General features: G+C 42.4%; 1 protein-coding gene across 2 annotated transcripts; it reads right to left on the minus strand.

Annotated features, from left to right (window-relative positions):
• Positions 1-215: 215 nt before the first annotated feature.
• Kbtbd2 (kelch repeat and BTB domain containing 2) lies at positions 216-24422 on the minus strand. 2 transcript variants are annotated; one of them, XM_028861515.2, is made up of 4 exons: positions 24334-24422; positions 13733-14213; positions 4440-4605; positions 216-2901 (listed from the first exon to the last, which is right to left on the minus strand). In XM_028861515.2, exons 2-4 carry the CDS (start codon positions 13900-13902, stop codon positions 1366-1368), a joined length of 1872 nt encoding a protein of 623 aa, XP_028717348.1. In that variant the 5' UTR covers positions 13903-14213; positions 24334-24422; the 3' UTR covers positions 216-1365. The 2 variants fall into 2 exon arrangements, with proteins under 2 accessions (XP_028717348.1, XP_028717349.1); XM_028861516.2 differs by lacking the exon at positions 24334-24422 and adding an exon at positions 22646-23751.
• Positions 24423-25364: the final 942 nt, after the last annotated feature.

The raw sequence follows: 25364 nt of genomic DNA on the forward strand, positions 1-25364 counted from the left end.
ACGGACTGTTCATTTCTACAATTCTCCAGTTAGTATTTTCAAACCCAAACTGAGGCTGGAGACAGGGACTGAGAAAGCAAAAGAGCAGTGAAAGGGGACCAGTCTGTGTGTATCTCACACAGATTTTCAAGACACCGTCTACCAGGGGCCTGGCAAACCTCAACTGAAAGCACAGCTAGAGCATTCCCATTAAGAAGGAAAAAACCCAAGCCAGATACTGATTATATACAATTTATTTAATAAATTAATGTCATTCAAAATACAGTGCCAGAGCATTATGCAGTTGAACATGCCAGCAATGTTTGTCATGAGGCACCTGTGCTCACATTGCATTGATGGTGCCCCACAGCTGCTAGTGGTTCCTGGGATTAATGCCAGAGCAGGGCTAGTGTCTGCTCTCCTGCACAGTCAGTGCAGGCGATTCCTGCACGGCCCACCTTCCTACCCCTACACCCCCAAACATACACACATCAGGTTAAAAAACACACCTAATAGATACCTACACACAATCACTCTACAGTAATGCTCGTTATTAAATTAAGATGTAATGACCTGGTTAATCCACTCTAAATCTTTGAAGATGGGGAACTACATCAGCAGCAGGTGGTTATATGCATGAGCCAACGTTAATGTAATATAGAAAGTGGAGACATTTACGGGTTAAAGCTCCACATAGACCCGCACAATGAGGGACTAGCAATTCATTTGCAAGCCCAGCAACTTAAGTCCACACCTGGTAAGTGACCAGCTGACTGGACAACCTGTATTCTAGATAGACAAGTGTAAGTCAGTGGGAAGGGAAGACATGCACCTAGTAGATAGTGAGACTGATCCTGCAGTCACAGCTTTCCCTGTGTAACACCGGAGACACATAGGAGATCTTCCTCAACAATAGTATAGGATTTCAAAGACATTTCTATACTGACATGAACATTAGTGTTAAGTGCAGCTGAATTATGCTAGAAAAACTATATTCCAGGACTTTAGAAGTACGGGAATTCAATACATATACTAAAATAATCTCAGCACAATTTTGGTATACCACACTAGGAACAGGAAGTAACTTTTAAAAGTGAAGTTCTGGACTGTACATACACAGGGCTAACATTGTTAGATAATCCAGACTCTTATGTTCACATGATACACATAAAAGTTTCTCAATTATCAAATAACCTATTTCATATTACAGAAGCATATCTTTCTGTCTGACACACTGATATATATTATACTGATGCAAATATTAAGTAGGCCATAAAAATAAAATGTATCAAAGATAGATTTGTTTATGTACTCATACTCAGTCCTTTTGTATCCTCTGGTGTAACAAAGGACATCACAAGTCCTGCACGTGCACTCCCTCACCCCCTATACAGGGGGAAGTGCAACCATTTCTCCATCCAGTTCAAACTCCTCTGTTCCATCTGGTGAAAAAAGGTAAGTTGGTGGCTTCCATGGAGATTCTTCAAGACAAGATGGATAAAGTTTCCCCACAGTGCATCGAAAGTCTCTCCCCAGGTCCCACAGCACACGTTCAGATATGTGCTGCCGCAGAGACCACCGATCAAGTTCCAAGTCATACTGGTAGGTGACGTATTTAGCGCGTTCATTTAAGTGGGTTTCTCGCATAAACACACAAAGAGAATTTGAGATCACAACAGCTCTAACACAGGGATCAGAGTACCTTTTAGCGGGGATGTTGGCTGCCATTTTCCATTCATTTTTATTCACATCATAAATTTCCACAGTTACTGAAGACCCATCTACAGTGCCAGAGGGAAGTCTTATGCCAGAATTGGTAGCAATATGCAACCCTCCAATATAGAAAATTTTATCGCCAAAAGCTGCAGCTGAAGCAAAAGATCTGCTAGTCTGCCTCATGGCCATTTCTACCCACGAGTCAGATCTCGGAAAGTAACAGTACATGAGGTTTAATGTCATCACATAAATGCAGTCATGAACCACAACGGCCGCACTCCACTGCCAAGCACAAGGTAGAGGGCTCACCATTGTCCACTCATCCTTCTCCGTGTCGTATCTCTCTACAGTCCTCCGATTAAGTTCTCCACCAACACTGTCTCCTCCAATTGCATAGATGTAGCCTTCACAGCAAACCAAAGATGGCTTCACACGGACGAAGAGCATTGGCGTCTTTGGAAACCAGGTATTTTGTTGTGCATCAAACCAGTAAAAGCAATTCACAGTTCTGAAGGCGGTCTGCAGTTTGCTTGTCTTACTGTGATTTGATTTTGTGTTTTTCAGGGGCACTTGGCCCCCTGCTATGTAAATATCATTATCAGGGGTTACAACTGTCCCAACCTTATGCAAATCAGCTGGCGGGCTACATAACTTGTAAACTTTTTCTGCCTGGGGGCTATAACAGACAGAAGAGTAAAGACTACAAGGGTTTTCTGATGATGCTTCGATGAAAATCATCATCTCCTCCTTTGTCATCCCAAGCCTTGGTTTGAAAAACTTGGGCATGGACTTATAAAGACCTTGAACCACAACAGACTTATCGTTGGGTGGGAGACCTTGGAACCAAGCTCTCTGTGTGACTTCTGAAAGTGCATCAATTCTGATTTGGCTAAGAACTGAAGACAAATACTGGGATCGCGACTCTGTGTTGTACTCTAGCCACAGCATTGCAGCTTCGCGAACGGTCTCTTCCTTTTCTACATTTAAGTTGTCACTACTGAGAATGTCAACCAGTAGATCGTGGGACAGTTGCATGAATGCTTCCTGGTGGTACACAGCGGTGAACTTGTGCTCCACCATTCTTTTAGCGCTTTGCTTTAATTCTTCACAACTGAAGAGATCAGCAAAACTCAGCAACCGAACACAGTTCTCTGCATTAATTTTTTTAATTAAATATTCTCGACAACGCTGTAACACATCTTCTACCTAAAATAAGGGAGGTGGGGAAGGGATGATAAATAGGAAATAGTTATAAAAAATGCTGAGACTTTGAATCCAGTACCCCTACCTGAGAGCTACACTTACATCCTTCCAGTTTACTTTTATGGAAGATATAGGTTTCCCATAGCAGACTCCCCCATACTGTCAAGTTTTACCTCCAGATCTATGTGTTTGGTTAAGAGACAGTTTCCTGCAATAATAATATTAGACTTCTAGACTACAGTTTCCATTTCCTCTTGCCCAATGGCCTATTTACCTCTCTTATTCAGGCTGCTGTGAGTGACACATGTCGTAATCTCAGATTTAAGGAGCTATTTAAATGATCTAAATGCCTGTTTAATGCTGGTCCCTGAGATCTCAAAGTTCTCCCTTGGCAGAAACTTTGTTTCTTTTGTTTGTTTTTGGAGATAAGGGCTTGCTACACCCAGCTAGCCTTGCCCTCAAACAAGCAGGCCTTCTCTCCACCTCCCAGCTGCTGAGATTGCAGCATGGGACCACCACACCTGGCTGAAAACACCAGTTTCCCAAGTACAAGGTGTTATTCCATGGCAGGGAAAGAGGTGATGGGAATACCCATATTCTTATTAAAATCTGAAGAGGGAGTCTGAGAAATACAGAACAGTTAATCATACTAAAATGCACCAATCATCAATTTTACTTAACTACTTAATAGTTCAATACAGTCCACAACCATTGCTAACATCAATCTTCCATAACAATCTAAATTTGTCTGTGAGAGTTCCATCAAACATTAATGAAATTAAGCTTTAAACACTGTAAACGCTCTTTTAACTTCAACCAATACTTAACTTGAAATCTAAATTCTGAAGTGCATTAGGCAAGCTATGAAACCAGTATGAAAATTAGTCTCTGTCTCTCTTTCAAGACAGGTCTCACTGTATATGCAGAGCTTGGGTACCCTGGAATTTTCAATTTTCCTGCCTCAGCCTTCCCAGTACTGATTACAGGTGTGTACCACCACACCCAGCTTACTTACTTTTAATTTATTAGGTTCTCTTTTTGAAACCACACATAGAAGACCTTATGTTTAATACAGTGTTACCCCTGAACAAATGGGGAAAAAAATTTAGTGTTTCTATACCAATATGGCTGTTACTGTCACTCATTCTTCCTTTTTAAATTACATTCCTGTCATAAAACTGCTTACCAACTGAGAAAATTCTATTTTTTTCATTTTACATTTTATAACCAGAAAATATGACCCATATAAAATCAGCATTAAAATTGTACAGATAAAGATATCATGAATGAGGGGCTGGGAAGATGATTGGTTATGAGCACTGGCTGCTCTTCCAGAGGACCCAAGTTCAATTCTCAGTATCCATGTGGCAGTTCACAGTCTGTAACTCCAGTTCCAGGGGATCTGTCACCTCACACATACATATATACATGCAAGCAAAACACCAATGCACATAAAAATAAACTTAAAAAAGTCACTAAGGAAATACTGTTTGCTGACCAAATAAGCTCCACTTCAAGAGCAGGTTCAAGGCCTGCTTTACCTGTAGGAAGCAAGCTGTTTCATAGAGCTGCTCTACAGTGCTGTCATTGACGGCCAAGTTCCCCGTGTATGCATAGGTTATTATCATCTGCAGGGCGGCAGCATCCACGTTCCTCAGGTGCACATGTGTCTGCTTGCTTTCACTTAGTCCACTCATGAACATGGCCCTTCAGGAGACACAGAAAACAAGCTTAATAAAACAAAACAAGCCAGGTAACATAGGATGTTTATTCCGGGAAGTTACTTATAGAGAAGACTTTCAAAGACAATGAGGAAATCATGTATAACCCAGGGCTGAAGACGAGGCAGACAATAACCACTACGCCATTCTGAGGGGGGCCATCAAAATTAATTTATTCCTCACAGTCACACAATGGGATACTATTCAGCAATAAAACAGAAGTACTGATAAATAAACCTCAAAAACATGCTCGGTGAAGGAGCCAGATACAAAAGACATGAGTTCATTTACATGAAGTGTCCCCACACTGCCAAACATACAAAGATAGAAAGCTGACTGGTGGTTCACTAGAGCTGTACAGGGGACTGTGAGGTGACTATGTCACAATGAACACAAGGTAACGAAAATGTTTCAGACTATGAAAATGAATCCAAGTAAAATGGCTCCTGAATACCCTCAGCACACAAAAACAGATACAAGTCCCTTTTTAAAACAAGGCATATTTATCTAAAACACATAAACATATAAATAAATAATAAAAAAGATGTGTATCTACCCATCAATCTGCCTATCTAGGCTGGCCTTGAACTTCTGACTCTCCTGCCTCTCCCTCCAGTGCTTAGAGTATAGATATGCACTACCACACCTGGTTCATGTAGCACTGGGGATCAAATTCAGGACACTTCACGCTTGGAAGGCACACACTATCTGCGCTGAACTACATCCTCATCTAGCCCTTCATAGGCTACTTGTCACACCTCAAACAATGTAAATACATATGAGTAGCTGCTAGACTGTAAGGCTTGCTTTCTTAGAATATTTTCTATTTGTAGCTGAATATGTGGTAAAACTTGCAGAGTGCTGACTGCAGACTTAAAAATGGGTGGATTTTATGCTATATAAATTCCACATTTAAACAGCTTACAAACCACTAAAGAATTTCCTAAAAACAAAACAAAACAAAACAAAACATGCAGCTCTTACAAAAATTATGCAGGAAACTATGCTGGAAAGACTACTGACATTGTGGGAATACAGACCCCAACTCTTCTGAGACAGAGTCTCACTGTACCTCTGGCTGTCCTGGAACTCACTATGTAGACTAGACTGCTGAACTCAGAGAGATCTGCCTGCCTCTGCCTCTTGGGATTAAACATCAGGCTCAGACCGCAAATGTTTTTTTAAAGATTTATTTATTATGTATACAAGTGTTATACCTCCATGTATGCAGGCCAGAAGAGGGCACCAGATCTCACTACAGATGGTTGTGAGCCACCATGTGGTTGCTAGGAATTGACCTCTGAAGAGCAGCCACTGCTCTTAACCCCTGAGCCATCTCTCCAGCCCTCAGACTGCAACTTTTAAAAGTCTACTTGAAAGGACTTTTGTTACTTCTCTTTATTGTGCATGTCTACAGTGCGTAGGAGAGGGCTCAGGCCACAGTACATGTGTGGAGGTCAGAGAACAGCTGCCGGGAGGGAGTCCGTTCTGCCAGTTCTCCACCCTGGAGAACCCGAGAGACTAACTCAAGTTGTCAGGCTTTCCCGCAAATGCTGAGCCACCTTGTTGGCTCACCTATTAGAATCCTTAACTGGAAGAATATTACTGCATACACAAGAAAAAAAAAAAAAGCCTCTGTATGCAGTGACATAAAAGAGTGAGTCCCAAAACAGTCACTAGCTTGAGTCCCTCAGAGATGAGGAAGGCATTCAATTTGGGTAACTTAGGATGGGACACAGCTGCTCAGGGGCATAACTAAATAAAGGTCACGCAGTCTAAGGGAACACAAACTGAAAAGATGAGTAGCAGGTCACAGTCCTTTAAATGGGCAGGGCTGGAGGGAGCTCAGTTGTAGAGCACTACATGTAACACACATGAGGCCTTAGGCTCTATTCCAGTCTCCCCTGCTGTCTCAGTCATCTGAGTAATCTTGCAGACAGTGAAGGAGACTGAATGTTTGGGCTTAGATTAACCATGATGAATTCTTCCCTAAAATGAATACTCTATACATGGACAGGGCTCAAGGGCTAATGGTTGAAAACTAGGTAAGAGGCTATGAAACCAGAGCAAGCATCTAGCTAGAGCTAGAGTATGCCAGGAATGAATACCAAAACCATCACAAAAGGCTGATAAAGTCTAGTTATTTTCTGAACACAGAATAGGGTACTGCAGAAAGCAGATAAGAGTCAAAGCTACCTGTTTACTTTCAATAAAATACCTGGAAAAAATATTAATCATTAACAAATTGTAAAGCCAAGAAGGAAAGTTCACCATTGCAAAAAGATGGGTTAAACTGTGCATATGTGAAGACCAGCTGAGTCAAAAGGAAATAATATAATCTCCAGGAAAGAATGCAACAATAGAGGAAAGCTGGAGATTAGGCATTAATGCAGGAACCATGACTCAGCTACAAAATGGCCCATTACATAAGGAAGGAAGACCACCCCTCCCTAACCCCCCATAAGAAAACCGTACCTAAGAATCCCAGTTTAGAAAACACACATAACACTGAAGTAGAACTCAGTTTGGAGGGGACAGGAGTGCTTGAAAGATTCCTGAGAAAAACAAGAACCACAAGATGTACGCAACACCACTCAGTACAGAAGTGTGGCTATCAAACTATGGGGGCAGCTACCCAGGAGGCTGAGGCTAGAGCCAGAGAACTACAAGTTCAAAGCCAGCCTAAACTCAAAATTTTTAAAAGGGTCAGTATACCTCGGTGGGAAAACCCTTGTCTTGCCTATGTGATACCCTGGGCTTAATCTCCAATAACTATAAAACACAAATAATAATAATAATAATAAAAAATAATAATAATAAATACACCTGTGGCCAGGCACAGTAGCTGGCACCTCTACTCCCAGGACTTGTGGGTTCACAGCTGGGCTAGCTAAGTTCTAAGAACCAAGCAACAGCTATGAAGTCAAGAGGAAGCCTGCCTTTGGCCTCTGCTTCAGTTTCTGTCTCGGGCCCCGTATCTTGGCCTATCTTCATGATGACTCTGGCCTATAAACTGGAATAGCACTTCCTGCTCCATCCTCAAAAAGAGACACTGCAAAAGGAACTGAAGTTACCAGTGCTTCCTAATACAGCACAAAATGAGCAGTGAGGGCAGCAGATGCAAAAGTCCAGCCAGGCAGGGAGGGGACACAGGCACCCAAAATGTCAAAATAGCTCCATAAGTCCCATCTAAAGCTAAAGGATGAACACAAATAAACATGACTGAGTCAGCAGAGTGTTCTTAGAAAAGACACCCAGAACATCTATTGCTACCAGCTTCACCTGTCTGTCTGTCCATCCGTCTGTTGGCAGGGGAGAGAAATCATACTCACTCAAAACCCTCAAACCTGAAAAAGAACTGCAAGAACTCTTGAATAGAAGTGCAACCTAAGTGGTTTTTAGACTCACGCCAGTAGAAGACAGTAATTTGGAAAGGGGCATGAAGCAAGGCACGAGGAACTATAGAGATGACAGTGAGGACAGTTATGTGATACTGTCACCAGACACTCAACTTCTGTAAAGTAACTGCTTCCTCAACACCAAAAATAGCAGAAGCCTAGTCAACGTGACCATGGACATTCTAAACACTTACATTCATTGACTCACTGTGTGGGGTATGTGCCATGGCCAGTATGTGTAGGTCAAAATACAACGTGTGGGAACTAGTTTTCTCCTTCCACCATGTTGGTTCTGGAGAATCTAACTCAGGTGTTGGCCTGGTGGCACATACCCTTACCCACTGAGCCATATTACTAGCCCCTTGTCTAAGTTTTAAACTGGCTTTTTTTTTTTTTTTTTTTTTTTTTTTTTAAAAAGAAAAAACAATCATCTTGAGTGAGGTAACCCAAACCCAGAAAGACAGTCATGGTATGTACTCACTCATAAGTGGATTTTAGATATAAAATAAAGAACAATCAGACCACAACCCATAGAACCATGAAGGCTATATATATAGCATGGAGGTCCCTAGGACGACTGTGGCATATAATAAATTTCGGTTTTACTCAATTATTAAAAAAAAATAGCCAAATGAATGGAAACACATGAACTATGAACCAAAGGCTGAGGGGCCCCCAGCTGGATCAGGCCCTCTGAATAGGGGAGACAGTTGATTGGCTTGATCAGTTTGGGAGGCAACTAGGCAGTGGGACCAAGTCCTGTGCTCATTGCATGAGTTGGCTGTTTGAAACCTGGAGCTTATGCAGGGACGCTTGGCTCAGTCTGGGAGGAAGGGACTGGACCTGCCTGGACTGAGTCTACCAGGTTGATCGCAGTCCTCGGGGGAGGAATTGCCCTGGAGGAGGTGGGAATGGGGGGTGGGCTGAGGGTAAAGGGAGGGGGTGGGAGGGGGGAGAATAGGGGAACCCGTGGCTGATATGTAGAACTGAATGGTATTGTAAAATAAAATAAATAAAATTAAAAAAAAATGAATTACATAATGATGTAGCGAGCTGAAGTACCACAGAAATGCCGAGTAATTCTCAAGTAGTAACTCCATCATTTTGAGTATAAAATAATCAGTCAGTGTTACCAAGATACAGTTAATATTTGGGTAACAAACTGCAGAGGAAAAAGACAGCTACTTTAAAGGCAGAATTTGGGGACTGGAGAGACAGCTGACAGGTAAAATGCTTGCTGCCCAAATACCAAGTGAGGATCTTAGTTCAAATCCCCAGAATCCACTTAAAGTCGGGCCCGGCTGCATCTGTGAGCTCAGTTCTCTACAATGAGAGAAGACTCCCCAGCAAGGCTGGCTTATGTGGTACCAAACAGGAGACACTGTCTCAAACAAAATGGGAGGCTGAGTCTGACACTGGAGGTTTGTGCCCTGACCTATACACATGTGTACTCCTCTACACACAGTGAACACATACCACACATAAAAACAAAAAAGCAGAATTAGTTGTGTATGTAACAACCTTGAATTCTGAAGGCAGGATCCAACTAAGAATACTTGAGAAAGATATTAAGGGATAGACCATAATCTACTCAGTACAAAGAAAAGACACATAAGGGAAAAAATTAGTATGTTTTCTTCTTGTGGCTATAAATCTAGTCCAAACACAAGATCTTATTGATATAAATCTTTAATTATACACACGTACTGGACTATTCTATGTACTCAATAAATATAAGTAGCTGCTTTAGGAAAATCACGGTTTCCCATAAAATCATGAAAGCTAAAGAAGGGAACTGCATGGTGGAGAGATGGCTCATTAATTAAAAACACTTGAGTCGGCTGCTCTTCCAGAGGACCTGGGTTCTATTCCCAGCATCCTCATGGTAACCATGTATACCTCAAGTTCCAGGGAATCCGACACCTTCTTTCTGGCCTCCACAGGCAAGGAATGCAGCCAAACATACACACAAAATTTATACTTTTTTTTTTTTTTTTTTAGACAGGGTTTCTCTGTGTAGCTTTGCGCCTTTCCTGAATCTCACTCTGTAGACCACGCTGGCCTCGAACTCACAGAGATCCTCCTGCCTCTGCCTCCCAAGTGCTGGGATTAAAGGCTTGCGCCACCACAGCCCGGCAAAATTTATACTTTTAAAAGGTGGCTTGAGGGCTGGAGAGATGGCTTGATGGTTGAGAGCACTAAATGTTCTTCCAGAGGACCCAGATTCAATTTCCAGAATTCCCAGCACCCATATGGTAACTCCTAACTGCCTGTAACTCATGCATGTAGTGCACAGACATAAGCAGGAAAAACACCAACACACGGAATGAATGAATGAATGAATGAATGAATGAATGAATGAATGAATAATGAATGAATGAAAGAAAGGTGGCTTGACTGATGGCTGTTCGGGACTGATTGCTCTTCCAGGACCTGACATGGTGGTTCACAACCACCTACAACTCCAGTTCCAGTGAATTTAAAACCCTTTTCTAGCCTCAATGAGAACCAAGCACACATGTGGTTTGGACTTACATGCAGGCAAAACATCCACACATACAAAATAAACCAATAAATGAAAGGAACTAGCTACTAATAAACAATGGAAGCCTTGAAAATACTGTTGCCTTTAAAATTGTAATATTACGGTATTAATGAAAGATTAAAGTTGCCCTGTCTTCAAAAATCTCAACTCAGGTAAATAACTTGATAAATACAGCATTAAAAATACCAGCTGCCGGGCGGTGGTGGCGCACGCCTTTAATCCCAGCACTCAAGAGGGAGAGCCAGGCGGATCTCTGTGAGTTCGAGGCCAGCCTGGGCTACCAAGTGAGTTCCAGGAAAGGCGCAAAAAAAAAAAAAAAAAAAAAAAATACCAGCAAGATAACTCGGCAGGTAAAGAATCTTGCTTGTCAAGTCTGAAGTTCAATAATTGGAACCCCCAAGAGAAAGGACCGAACCAACCTCTCCAGGTTGTATTCTGAACTGTTGCACATGCACACACAATAAACAAATGTGATTAAAATTTACATAACACTGGGGGCTGGAGAGATAGCTCAGTGGTTAAGAGCACTGACAGCTTTCCCAGAGGACCCGGGGTTCAATTCCCAGCACCCAAATGACAGCTCACAACTGTCTGTAACTCTAATTCCAGGGGATCTGTCACCCTCATAGACATACATGCAGGCAAAAACACTAACACACATATTAAAAAAAATAAATTACATAACTTGTTATTGCTACAACCACAAACTTAATGAAGAAAAAAAATGAAGCCATTAACACAGAAAAAATTAATAGAATTTCTCTTGCACAGTTTTTTTTTTTTTTCTTATGGAGGGGGGAGGGAGATGTGTTTCTCTGTTTATCCTTGGCAGTCTTGGAGCTCAATCTTTAGACCAGGCTGGCCTCAAACTCACATAGATCTGCCTGCCTCTGCCTCCCAAGTGCTGGGATTAAAGGCATTCCATAGTTTTAATACTATACCAGATGACTGCTAAAGTAACTAACACTACATAACCTACTCTATTTATTAATAACACTGAAGCAGGAGAATCATACAAGTTCACAAAACAGAGACCAGTTTGAGCAACAGAAACAGCAACTCTATGACTCTGCAGATGTCAACCTGTAACAAAAGCATAAACTCTTTCCAATAATAGCCAATCAATTTGCAATTAAGTCAGAAGAGGAGAGAGCTTATGAACTCAGGTATCCATTCACTGAACCTAAAACCCTGAATTTCTACTGCCAGCTAAGACAGTGGGTCTGAAAAACAAAAATGAAGACCACTGCTCTTATTCTTAATTATTATTATGAGTCTGTTGCATAACTCTTCAGTTTATAAACAACCATGATTTTCTAAATGCATTATTAAAAAAATGAAAACTATGCAAGAGAAATTATATTAATATTTTCTGTTATGGTTTCATTTTTCTTCATTAATTTTGTGGTTGTAAAAATAACCTGTAAATTTTAATAACATGTACTCTGTGTGTGTATGTTTGTGTGTACATGTGTACGTACAACAGTTCATGTGTGGGATTCAGCATACAACCTGGAGGGGCTGGTTCTGTCCTTTCACTTTGTGGGTCCCAGGATTGAACTGCTGAGTCATCTTGCTGGTCCACATAGTGAGTTCAAGAACAGCCAAAGCTACATAGTAAGACTGTCTTAAGAAAACCAAACCAAACCTTTACCACTGAAAAGAATTCCTACTGACAGAACATCATTCCAGCAAGATGGCTCAGTGGGTTATGGTGCTTGCTGGGCAGACCTGATGACTTAGCTTCTAAGTCTGCACTTGAGAACCACCAAAAATTCAGTAACCTCCATTTGTAAAAAGCACCTGATAACTGCAAACAGGCTTTGTAACAGAGAGGAAAATCAGTGTCTGAAACAGCATGAAGACCCACAACGTAAACTGAAACCAAGTGGCTGGCACTGCACAGCCAACTGGCATTTGGGCCCTGGCTTGGTGATGCTGCAGAATGTGCCATCTCTTCACTTTTATGTAAACCAATCTTCAAAGTCAATTTAGTCTGCCTTGCCTACAGCTGCCACAAACAGGCAGCAGAACCAATTTTTTGTAGCAGGAATACGCTTTTTCCACATTTAATTTATCTTACTCATCCCATCTCTTTTCATATACTGAGTAAAACTCACCTTAAAGATGAGAGCAAAAAGCAATTTCTTCACCTTTTAGCTCCTATTCTTAAGAACCGTAAAGATAAGAAACATCCTGAAAGTTTAACATCTTATTGTCTATGATGGACTGTAACCCAGAATTGTGAGCTATAATAAGCCTTTCTCCTCTAAAAAGGAAAATAAAAGTTTTATTATTTCTAATGAGCGTAACTAAATAAACTTCCAAGTTCTGAGACACAGAGCACCAACACTGTCACCAACACTGCATGGAGTCTGGAAGGCTGAGGAAGAGCACAATAGTAACCAAGTTCTTCCCCTTAAGGTGGAACCTATTTCTGCTGTTGGTATTGTTTAAGCTAGTATCTAAACAGCATCAATTATGCCCTAAAAATTATTTAAGTCTGTTGCATAACTCTTCAGTTTATAAACCATGATTTTCTAAATGCACTATTAAAAAAAATAAGAGTAAGTATCTCATTTACTTTTTTTTTTTTTTTGGAAGGAAAAAAACCCAGTATTTTAAAGTTTATGTCACCCCCAAAGTAAAACTTGAGTCAATTCTCAATGTATTTGATACTTTTGTGAAAACTTCATCTGTCCCTTACACATAAGGAAATGCTCTGACAAGTACTGAAATAAAAACACTCAGGGTGCAGAGGCAGACAGAGCTCTGTGAGGCCAACCTGGTCCACATAGTGAGTTCAAGGATAGCCAAAACTACACAGTAAGACTTTGTCTTAAGAAAAAAGAAAAAAGAAAAAAAAAAAAAAAAAAAAAAAACCACACACACAAAAACTTTTAACACTGAAAAGAATTCCTATTGATAGACCATCACGCCAGTGAGGTGACTCAGTGGGCTAGCGTGCTTGCTGGGCAGGCTTGGTGACCTGAGTTCCGTTCTCAGAAACCCACATAAAGGTGGAAGGAGAGAACCAAATCTGGCAAGGAAGCTTCCGTCCGATCTCCACCACACGCTCTGGCATACCCGCCCACACCCGCACCAACACAGTGCAATAAAGAAATGGAAATAACACTGTTATTACAAACTAAACAAGATCAAGCACTTACCTGAAATAGGAGCTACATGTTGCAAGAACCATCTTATGACAAGGGAATTCAGTGCCCTCAACAATTAACACTATGTCAGTAAACAACTGCTGTTCGTAAAACAATTTCAACTGTTCCAATAAGGACACAGCATATTCGGTATTGATCTGCCTTTCCTCTTGAGTGGACATGACTGTATTCCATTAATATCTCCCAGAACAGATTAGAAAAGTCCGTCTTGATGGAAGGCCAAATGAATACTTCAGAAATAAAGGAGTCCACTTGCTGTTATCTGTAGCATTCAGAACCAGAACTGACACAATCGTGGAGTATCTTGTTACAGGCGTACAGTCTTTGCTAGGTCATCCTGTGCTAGAGTTTTTCAACAGATTCTCCAGACATCCTGCTCAAATCTGCAACTATGCAGCTCATGAATAAAAGGGAAAAATTCAGGAGGTAGATTTTGTTGCAACATCTTATGTTCAGTAGGTTTTCTGCAGAACTAAAAAGAGAAAAGTTCAGTTAGAATATGTAGATCAAGATTTTAGAATACAATGTTTAAATCAACAGCCTTTAATACATACTACATTTATATGAAGTTTTAATCAACTTTAGAAGGAAAATGAATTGTTCAAGTCTATAACACTTAAAATTACTAGGCTGCAGAAAACTAACAGTTGTACTTTAAATTTTTTTGCCTTCCATACAAGAAGTAAACATCCGAGACAATAAGCACATGAATAAACAGCTGATTTTAAGGTTCTTTAAAGAATTTAAATTGCAAAAGCCAGATCTAGTTATTTACCAGCAACACATAACTGTGACTGAAGGGAGAAACAGAACTCAGACAGACGCCCTCTTTTCTGGTGGCTGCCACTCTTCAGACATATTGATACACTCACAAAGACTACACAGCAACTAAGTTCAAAATGATTCATTTCTAAAGTCTAAGAAATGCTAATGTATATGTGTCTGTACATGCAGGTATCAAATACGCCGTTGGTTGTTTTGAGGAGCTAGGGCCAGAGCCCAGGGCCTTACAACATACCAGGTAAGCACTCCTCCACTCGGCCACATCTCCTTTTCTGAACTATATGTGAGAAGTATGTGTAATTTATCTCTTTGCAGTGTGTCCTTTCTCAGAAATGTTTGAGTGAGAATAACATATTGATGCACAGAAAAACACCAATACTATACAAATTACAATGTTTTCCAAGTTAATGTGTGGACTTAAGTTGTGAGAATATTTGAATGAAGAAAGACAAGTTTCTCCTAAAGACTTTATCACATTAAGATGCATTATAAATCACCAATAAACCCAAATACACATAAGAAATTAAACACGATCAACATGGCTCAGTGGTTAAGAGCACTGGCTGCTCTTTCAGGACCAGGGTTCAGTTCTTAGAGCCCACATGGCAGGTCACAACCTTCTGTAACTCTAGTTCCAGAGGACTGGGGCCCTCTTCCGGCCTCCTTCAGCACTGCATATACATGGCGTAACATACATGTAGGCAAAACACTCATACATGTAAAACAGGCAATAATAAAATTTAAAAACAAGCAAAAATTCAAATGAGTTAAAGTTTAAAAATATTCGGAACTCAGTATTTCTAACATGAGGTGTTAAAGGAATTATAAACCAGAAAATGAAGAGGGAAATCCAAACAGGTGGCTACACATAAACTAACCCCCAAACTACCTCGATTTTAAATTAGATAACCACAAACTCCAAAATCAGAAAGAGAAGTAATTTTAACATAAAATCTGTATGCATAATCATCACTGGAACCACTGCTTTTTCCTCAAAGTGTCAATCATTCAGGATGCCAAAGAGCTCACAATGTATCTTCTGGCCACACTACACAACTCCTGGAACTGCCAAGGACACAGTCAGGTGTCCAGCAAGTTAACTACGGAAGTAACTAAAACAGGTGTAAAGGCAAAGTGACTGGGTCACTTAAGGTTCTGTCTTCCTTCTAGATCTGAAAGTTACATCATAAATCTAAGTTCTACCCTACAGTCTCTGAGGTTATTAATACCTAAGATCACTGGCTGCTAGCAAATATAATGCAAGGCTCCATGTTAGAGATGGTTTGAAAAAAAATTGCAATTTTTTTTTTTTTTTTTTTTTGGTTTTTCGAGACAGGGTTTCTCTGTGTAGCTTTGCGCATCTCCTGGAGCTCACTTGGTAGCCCAGACTGGCCTCAAATTCACAGAGATCCGCCTGCCTCTGCCTCCCGAGTGCTGGGATTAGAGGCGTGCGCCACCAACGCCCGGCTAAAAATTGCAATCTTAACACACATCCACAACCCCTTATTCAAAATTCTTAGGATGAGATATGTTCTAGAATTTGAAGTTATAGATTTTATAGAGGTAATGTGATACATATTACTATATACTATATTAAAACTCTCAAGAAATCTAGGGCAGCATCCCATAATTGAACAGATTATCTTTACTAATGGCAACATGAATAGGTGTGACTTCCACACCTGAGCTGTATAGCTCTGTATATACAAGGTCAGGATGATTAACAAACAAAACAAGATGCCCACCAACACCAATACTTTCTGTAACAAAATTCCTTGCTCTTATAAGAAAAACCTGAAAGACACCTTAAACACTCTGAGCCTGTACCATGATAGCCCATTTTGACTTTCACCTAGATTGGAGTGAGAACCTGGAGTGAGAACCACTTATATTAAGTAACTGAAGAGAGATGCCTGTGAGGGTAGTTCCTAGAGAAAAGGTCATCTCTGAACTAGAGGCTGGTTTAATCCACTGATGAATAAATCCAAAATCCAAAAGTCGGTTCAACTGTGGGAAGTGAGGTATTCCTGGGGGTCTTTATCTTGCCCTGGCCCCTTCCTGTTACTGCTGTGATGTGAGCTGCTTCACTATTCCCTGCTCACCATGATGTGAACTACTCTGCCACCACATCCTCCAGCCCTGATGGACCAAAGTCTTTTCCTTTAAGCTGTTTTCTCAAGTATTTGATCACAGCAGCAAGTCTCAAACACTATCCTACATTATCTACCATGTAACAATACACCTTACATTTTTTTCTCCTTTCAACACCTGTTTTGCATATCATTCTCTCTTATATCTAAAATTAAAGGACTGGTGATACAGCATAATCATAGAGTGCATACCTGGCATATTCAAGCCCCTGGTCTCAATTCTCAGCACAGCAAATAACAATATATCATATATTCCTTCTTATCAATAGAAGCTGACATCCTTTACTGAATAATGTTAAAGGAACTGTTTAGTTTCTTTGAAGATAAATTAATATTAGATAAAACGAATTCAACTATTGCTTTTTGAGTATTTACCATGTGCTAATAATTATACTTGAGGTACTGAGAGTTGCCAACCACTAGAGTTCTCAAACACCAAGTACATTTACTGTTAACTACAAATCACAGCCAAAACTACAGCTGACTTTTTAAGTCTCTTAGAAACTAGGAAAAGTCATCAGGGGCAGGCAAAAGAATGAAACAGAACTACAGGAACCAGCTGGTACTGGGAACATTCTCCCTCAAGTACAGCTTTCCTGTAACTGTCAAGCTTTTCTAAAGGGACATGGGGACAAACCTAAGGCCTCGCCACTGCTAACTAAGCTAAGCTGCTGACACTCCAGCCCAAGGTAGCTTTATTGTGAGACAGGGTCAGCTTAAGCTCAAAATTTGGGCATTGGTTTGCTGGGTTTTCTTTGCTTGGGGTCGTTTGTTTCTGTTTTGGAGAGATCTCCATGTATTGCCAAGGCTGGCCACTAAGTTGAAATTTTCTTGCCTCAACCTCCACTAGTGGGACTACAGGCCTGTGCCACTATCCCCTGATCAACTACAAATTATTGACAGAGACATAGGGTACTTTATTTACTCTTTGCCTTAAGAAATACTGCAGAACAAGTAAAATGTGCAGACCCAGCAAGTACTTGTCCACCACTAAAAGCAGCTCACAGTGAGAAAGGAAAATTTATTCAGTATCTACTTAAAATATTCTGGGTTTTGTTAACGAATGAAATATAGTACCTAATTTAAAAAAAAATAGACTTTCAAAACATTATTATTCTTCCTTCACATCTCCATCCCAAAAGCAGCATGCAATTGAATGGACTTGGTTTTTTAATACAACTTTTATTCACAAAAAAACTGACCATACCATTGTTTTAATCTCCTTTTGTTGTTAGCAGTGGTTTTTGTTAGTGTGTGTTTTTGTTGTTTGTGTGTGCTTTGTTTTTTAGAAAGGGTCTCATGACATATTCTCAGGCTGGATCTCTTTCCTGCCTCTACCTCTATAGAGTGCTGGGATTACATGAGTGTGCCACAACTGGTTTATGTAAATCCAGGGCATCCTGTATCCTAGGCAAGCACTCTAACACTCCAGCTGTGGGGTGGGGTGGGGAGCTGGATCTCACTATGTGGCTCAGGCTGGCCCAAGGGTACCCTTGCCTCAGCTGCCTGAGTGCTGTGAATACAAGTGCTACTGCGTCTTTGCAGTGTTCCAGGATGAAGAGCTACCGACTGAAAAATAATACCTGCAGTTTTTATTACAGTATCTTCTCTTTAGATCATAAAGACAATGAGTAAGCACAGCCTTAACTTACTGAAAATTGAACTAAATATAATCTTTAGTTAACTGCATCTTACCTTACCTACATCTGTTATAATACACTTCTCTTCAAAACTGAAATTTTTTTTGGTATTGGTGGTTGTTTTTTAAGACAGGGTTTTCTGTAGTTCAAACTGTCTGGAACTGAGTCCAGAATAGCCTCAAACTCACAGTAAACCTCCAGCTTCAGTGAATGCTGGGATATCAGACATGAGCCACCATACCTGGATTTCATCTAACACCTCTTACCTATTCCAACACTGCTATTCCTGGTTCAGTGGACTTTGGCAATATAGTTTTTCTCTTAGATGAGTACCCTTCATTAAGGGTCCAAAATTAAGCCCCAAAGTGAAAGGAAGACATCCAGATTTATACATGTTGAGAAAGGCTGTTACAGATTCAAAAATACTTAGGTAGGCACACATAAGCACCTGTTATTCCAGCCAACAGCCAAGGCAGGAAGAATGCCTGAGACTCAGAGCTCAAGACCCCATGTCCAAAACACAACAAAAAACCCAATCAACCAAACAAAAAACCTACTGTCTGAATATGGTGGTAATCACCTGAAAATCAGCTCTTGGGAGGCCAAGGCAGGAAGATCCTAAGTTTAAGGCTAGTCTGGGCTACACAGGAAGAGATTTTGTCTCAAAATCGAAACACAGGTGTGGCAGTGCTCATTTTTAATTTCAGCACCCAGAGGCAAATCTGTGAGTTTGAGGCCAGCCCGGTCTACATAGTGAGGCCCTGTCTAAAAACAAAACAAAGGAAAAGAACACAACTATTACTTATAATGACCTGGTCCAAAACTACTTAAAATTGCTTCCTGTTTTATTAACTACAGCAATAATTACATACACTTGAAAAATACAGATGTGTAAAAGACAAGTTTTACACCTGTAAGCCCAGCACTCAAGGCTGAGGCAGGAGGATATATATGTGTGTGTGTGTGTGTGTGTGTGTGACAGAGAGAGAAAGAGAGAGAGAGAGAGAGAGAGAGAGAGAGAGAGAGAGAGAGAGAGAGAGAGAGAGATTGATTTATCAAATGCAAGCACTCATTAGATGAAGCCATGGTAAGAGACTGTCAAGTAAGTCACTCTACAAGCCACCCATAGTCTCTGGTTAGTACAGAGGGCTTATGTTTGCTGTCGGGAACTGTCCAAGTGTCTGGAGCCAGTGCAGTGGTGGAGTGCCTGTCTAACTCGCAGAAGCCTCCATCCTCCAAGTATGCAATGTAAGTCTTCAGGCTGCAAGCTTCAAACCACGCTGGAGGAAAGTTATCTGCTAATCTACATAAACAAAGTATTACTGAAACACTCAAAGTGGTAACAATAACAACAAATTCAATGTGAAAATGAGACCTATCAACAATGAACTGAGTTATGGATGAAAAACGAAGTGTAAAAAGGCAGGAAAGCACAGGCTTGGTGACTCTCTGAAATCCCTGAACTTGGAAGGCTGCTGCAAGAGGAGGATCACACATCTGAGGCCACTTGGGCTTCACAGAGACTTCCATGCCAGCTTGAGCTAAGAAGGAGACCCTGTTTTCAAAAGATAAATGATGGAGAAAGAGTGTGAACAAGGCTTGTAGTTGCATGTACAACTTTATGCCAGAGGAGGGCATCATATCTCATTACAAATGGTTGTGAGTCACCATGTGGTTGCTGGGAATTGAACCCAGGACCTCTGGAAGAGCAGCCAGCACTCTTAACCACTGAGCCATGTCTCCAGCCCTCACAGTTACATTACAAAATTTTGGACAGGAAAATAAGTCTTACAGTCTATTACACAGTGAGCTATTCCATTAATAATGCTACTGTACAAAACCTGCTAATTATCTGAGAGGTGCCCGGAGGGGCACGCCTGCTGAGTAAGGACTATCTTGACTGTTAATTCGTGTGACTCATTGAGTCCCATCTTAATTGTGAGTGAGACCATTTTCCGGCAGGGGGTCCTAACTGGACACTAGCAATGTCTCTCTCTTGAATGTGGATGCAATGTGGCCAGCTCACTTAAAATCTGCTGCTGTGGCTTCTCAGCCACCATGGACTTCGAGCCAAAATAAAGCCTCCTATGGCTTTGGTTGGGGCATTTCATCACAGCCAGAGACAAGAAAGAGGAAGAGCAGCCAAGACACTGGGCTACAGTTGAGACAGTCTCAAACAGCAAAATCTAAAAACTGCTAAGGGGAGATCTGAAACATTTCTCTCTTGCTCCCCCTAGGTAGGTAAGGTGATGATGAGCATATTAAATAACTTGATTTAATCATTCCAAATGTATGCATTAAAACTTTAGGTTGGGGTTGGAGAGACGGCTCAGAGGTTACTTTTGTGAGGGCCTAAGTGCAGTTCCCAGCACCCACATCAATCTCAACAGCCTCTGGTATCCTAGAGCACCCACACATGTGCACACACCCACATTCAGACTTACATGCATAATTTAAAAGCAGATCTCTCAAATTCACATTGTATCTCAGAAATACATACAATTATTTGCCTGTCAAAAGTAAAACAAGGGGTACAAGTGCAATTAAGTCCTGCCTTCAATCCCAGCATTGGAAAACACAGTATCCCAAATGCAGCTCCCTCTTTTTATCTTTGATAAAACTTGTGGTATTTCTGAAACAGTGTCTCATTCTAGGTCAGGCTATCCTGGAGTGCTCTACATAGCCTCAGCTTCTCCAATGCCAATAGCACACACAGGAGCCACCATGCTCAGCTCTAAATCATATTTTAGTGAATTAGTTTTCAAGATGTACAGACAAATTAAAGCCAGAGCCAGGAAGGCATAGCCACTGAACAAGCCTCACTTTGAAAGAGGTCACTCCTTTGGGAGGACTAAATAGGTCAGAAGCAGCTTCCTTTACAGCTACCAAAACAACCAAAAATTGAGAATGTTTAGAAAAGACATCTGATCTTTTTGTTTTATTTTTGTTATGCAGCCCTGGCTGTCCTGGAACTCACATGTAGATCAGGTTGGCCTCTCACTCACAGAGATCTGCCTGCTTCTGCCTCCCAAGAGCTGGAGGAGCATGCCAGTGTGCCCAGCTCACTACTTTATCTTTAAATGACAAACGCTACACAAACGAGTTTCTGGAGTTAGAACAAGAAACAAGTGGGAGGAAGAGGCTCTTTTTTGTTTGTTTGTTTTTAAGAATTTATCAAATTTAGGGTTGGGGATTTAGCTCAGTGGTAGAGCGCTTGCCTAGCAAGTGCAAGGCCCTGGGTTTGGTCCTCAGCTGGGGGGGAGGGGAATTATTAAATTTGATAAATTTTAGCACTTTCCCATACTCTAATAAAACTTGAAGTCTGTTCCCAAATGTTCCTTCTCAAACTGAAGAGGAGCACACAGCTCAGTCAGGCTAATGATATGCACTTACATAAATTCAAGCATCAGACCAAGCTCCTAAATTCTATTATGATCAGTAGTTACCAACAGCCTAAGACAGAACGACTGAGCACAGGATACCATTTTGGATTATCACTCCTTTACCACTCCATTTTACTCAGTGTCTCAAGAAGGGGAGGCAGGCTTGACTAAGGCAAAACTGACCCAAACTTTTCCACTAACACTCCATTTTCTGAAGTCAATTTCTCCAACCACAACAGAAGACAATTTCTACATGAGAACCAAGAACTGCTTCATACATTAATAGTGCTGAAATTAACTTGTCATTCCTAATAGCCTGTTATGTAAGTATCATCTTAGATACTCAAGCACTCTTACATAGGGCTGCAAGGGGCAAGCCCCTTAGCACTGATTGTGACTACTAAAATGTTTCCTTACAGAAAAACAAAACTAAAAACTTGATGTTGAGCATGCCCCCAGCAGGCTGGGGAGTCATGCTAGCTCAGGCAGACCTGAGGCTACCCAGGAAGACTCTGCCACAAAAACAAACCAAGGGCCGAGGCTATAGCTCAGTAATAAAAAGCAGGGTGCTTGTTTATCATCCCCAATGTTGCAAAATAAATAAGTAAACAAACAAGTAAACCACAAAGGTAAAGTTCTTGAAGCCCCTGCCTGTGGAAGGCACTACAAGTCACTATTGTCATTGATATGAGTGGAGTAAAGAAAGAAGAGATGTTCCCACTGAATACACTGTCTTCAACTCTCCCACGGCAATCTCTCCTTCCCATGAAAGAATCTAAGAACTCCAATTTGCTGACAAACAGATCAGGAACACCCTTCACACACCTAAGACTGCTTGACACTAACCTGCTATCCCGAACACCCCAAGTTACATAAGTATTTGTTTTATTCAAACTCTGCAAAACTGGGAAAGATTGGTGTGTAAACGACTCTATGATTGTTATTTACCTTTTGGGACAACAAAGCCAATCATTCTCTCAGCACCATCTTTGGAATGAGACCGGGAAGGTGGGCCAACTACTTTCGAGACAGCATGCAACTCTGGGGAAAACCAGGAATTTCTAGCTTTAAAGACTGCATTCGACACGGCATGGTAGTGCTAGTCTGCAATCCCAGGTTTCGAGAGGCTTAAGCAGGATTCCAAGGTAAGTCTGGGTTACACTGTAATACAGTCTACCTCAAGAGAGAATTCTGGTTTCTAGGAATTTAACAAACGTCGGAAACACATTCGATATTCAAGGCATACATACAAAGAAATGCTCATTATGGCAGCCACACTAGTCACTATGACGCCTTTTATTTCTCTCATCTCCTTATAGTCTCTGTAAATAAAATCAACAGATTTTACAGTATTGCTCTTATGGAAGTAAAAGGGAGAAGTACAGAACTTATCTGAAGAGGAAATAACACTGTGGAAACACACGGACTACAAAGCAGCACCAACACAAACGTCATCGTTGCCAAGAGTTACATACTCTCTCGAAGATTTCTGGCCCTGCTCTAAAAGCATCTGAAAAAGCACTGGACTAACAAAAGAGCAAAGCGGAAAGGCATAACGTTATCAGACAGATGGAAAGAACAGCAACATTCCACGTCGCAGAGATTGGGAAAAACAAGTAGCCGACTTGACTTTTCAAAAGGACCTCAGATTACAAATGGCTTTACCCAAAGATCAGCTAAACGAAGGCCTTCTCTCAACAGCAGAAGATTTGGTCTGTATTACTCAAATTTGGGAAAGAATTCACAACTCAAAAGAAACGAGGGGGAAAAAAATAACAAAACAAACTAACGTTATTAACCAGTTGCCTCACAGAAAGAAAATGTAATTTCAGAGCACACTGTCGATAGGGCTGTTCCTCGGTAGAGTCTGCCCAGTGAGCCAGACTTACAGATTCATGTATAAACAACACGTGACCAGCACGGTCTGCCCCCGTTTTTTACAAAGCTGATATAGCTGTTCACAAAGCAAAGTCTCTTCAATTTTATTATCTTAATTTCTTGTTTTAACTCCGAGGGACCACCAAGTAAATTCTAGAGATCTGTAGCCCGGGGAAGACGTATTCCTTTTCCTACAAGTAGCTATAAAAAAGGAATCAAACTACTACTAGGCCAGGGGCTTGGGGCCGGGGGAAGGGGGAAGCACACGTTAACTCAAAACAACTGCACTACAGCAGAGCCTAGTCCGCTCTGCGGTCTTCAGAGTCATCGGGAGAAGCTGAGAGTCGAGTTCCAATTTACGATTTCCGTCTAACGCAAACAGGTTTCAAAGGGCAGCTTCCCCTTCCCACCGTAGGCCGAGGGCGACACAGGACCTGTGCTAACCCGGGTCTCTCTTGGTTACTGCCGACGTGCCAAGAAAAAACGAAAAAAAGCAAGGACTCGGTCGCCCTTCGTCGGCCGCCGCTTCGCGAACACCACGCGACACGCGCGGGGCAAAAACAGCTCTGCCTCGGCGGGACGCCGCCCCGATCCCCGCGGCCCGCGCAGGCCGCGCCGGAAAGCACCGCGCGCTCGGCGGAAGCGCCCGGGTTTGAAAGCCGCCGCCGCCGCCACCGCCCCGGCCCACAAAGGCCGCCCGCCCGCCCGCCCCGCGCCCGGCCGGGCCCCCACCCTCGGGCTCCCCGCGCCCAGCTCACCGCGCCGCTCCGCCGGGCTGCACTCACGCGGCCGCACGCACGGCGGGGGCGTGGCGCTGCGGGGACCCGGGCCGCTCGCTCCCGCTCCCGCCCCCGCTTCCGCGCGCCTCCTGGGTTAGGCCGTCACGGCCTCCGGCCCCCGTCCGCGCCCGCGTCCGCGCCCTGGCCCGCTCCTGCAGCCGCTCCGCCGGCTCCCGGGTGCCCGCGGCCGGACCCCGCCTTCATCTGGCTCGCCGCGCCCTTTTCCTCGGGCCCCACCGGAAAGCCAAAACAATTGGAGCCGCGCAGGCGCGGGAAGGAAAAAACGGAAAGCAGGAAGGGCGGAGGCGGCGCGAGGTGACGCTGGCGTCTGAGCCGGGGCTTCCCGGGCGACCGCTGGGCGGCCAGGGCGCGTGCGCGGAGCGGGGTCGCCTTCCCCCTCCCGTCCCCCCCCCCATCGTGGTCCCCCCCCACCCCCATCCCCTTCCCCTGCCAGCCGCCCGGGCTCAGGCGTGGCCCGGGACAAGCGTCTCCGGAAGCTCTGTGCAGCGGCATCAGGAATTTGGTGCTGTTGCGGTTGTTCCTCCTTGAGGTGTCTCCCGGAGACATTTGCAGGCTCGGTCAGGAGTGGGGACCAACGGGACCAAACAGTACAACACCCTGGGGAAGTTGGAGTTGGAGGAAGATTGTGGGCCATTTGCTGAATGGGCTCTGTTTCCTTAATCCCAGTCTCCAATACCCTCGCCTTTTCAAAGCACATTCAGTTTGCTAAGGCCTGGGACGTACTGGCAACACGGAGATAACCCGCAGCTTGGGAGCGAATGGGTGCAGAGGACAGTCTCCGCTAAGTGACGCCTCCAGTCAGTTTTTACTGCAATGCAGCGGCCACCCTCCGTGCCCCCAAGTTTCAAAACGAAGCTTGGGGCAGTAAGTACTTGTGGTCTGTGTCTGTTTCGTAATTTGCCATGACTTGTTAGCAAGCAGAAAGTTGTAGGTTTGTTTAAAGATACTTGTCACAGATTTAAAAAAAAAAAAAAAAAAGACGTTCAGAA

Source organism: Peromyscus leucopus, chromosome 3 (assembly GCF_004664715.2).
Source record: "Peromyscus leucopus breed LL Stock chromosome 3, UCI_PerLeu_2.1, whole genome shotgun sequence".
Lineage (NCBI taxonomy): Eukaryota > Metazoa > Chordata > Mammalia > Rodentia > Cricetidae > Peromyscus > Peromyscus leucopus.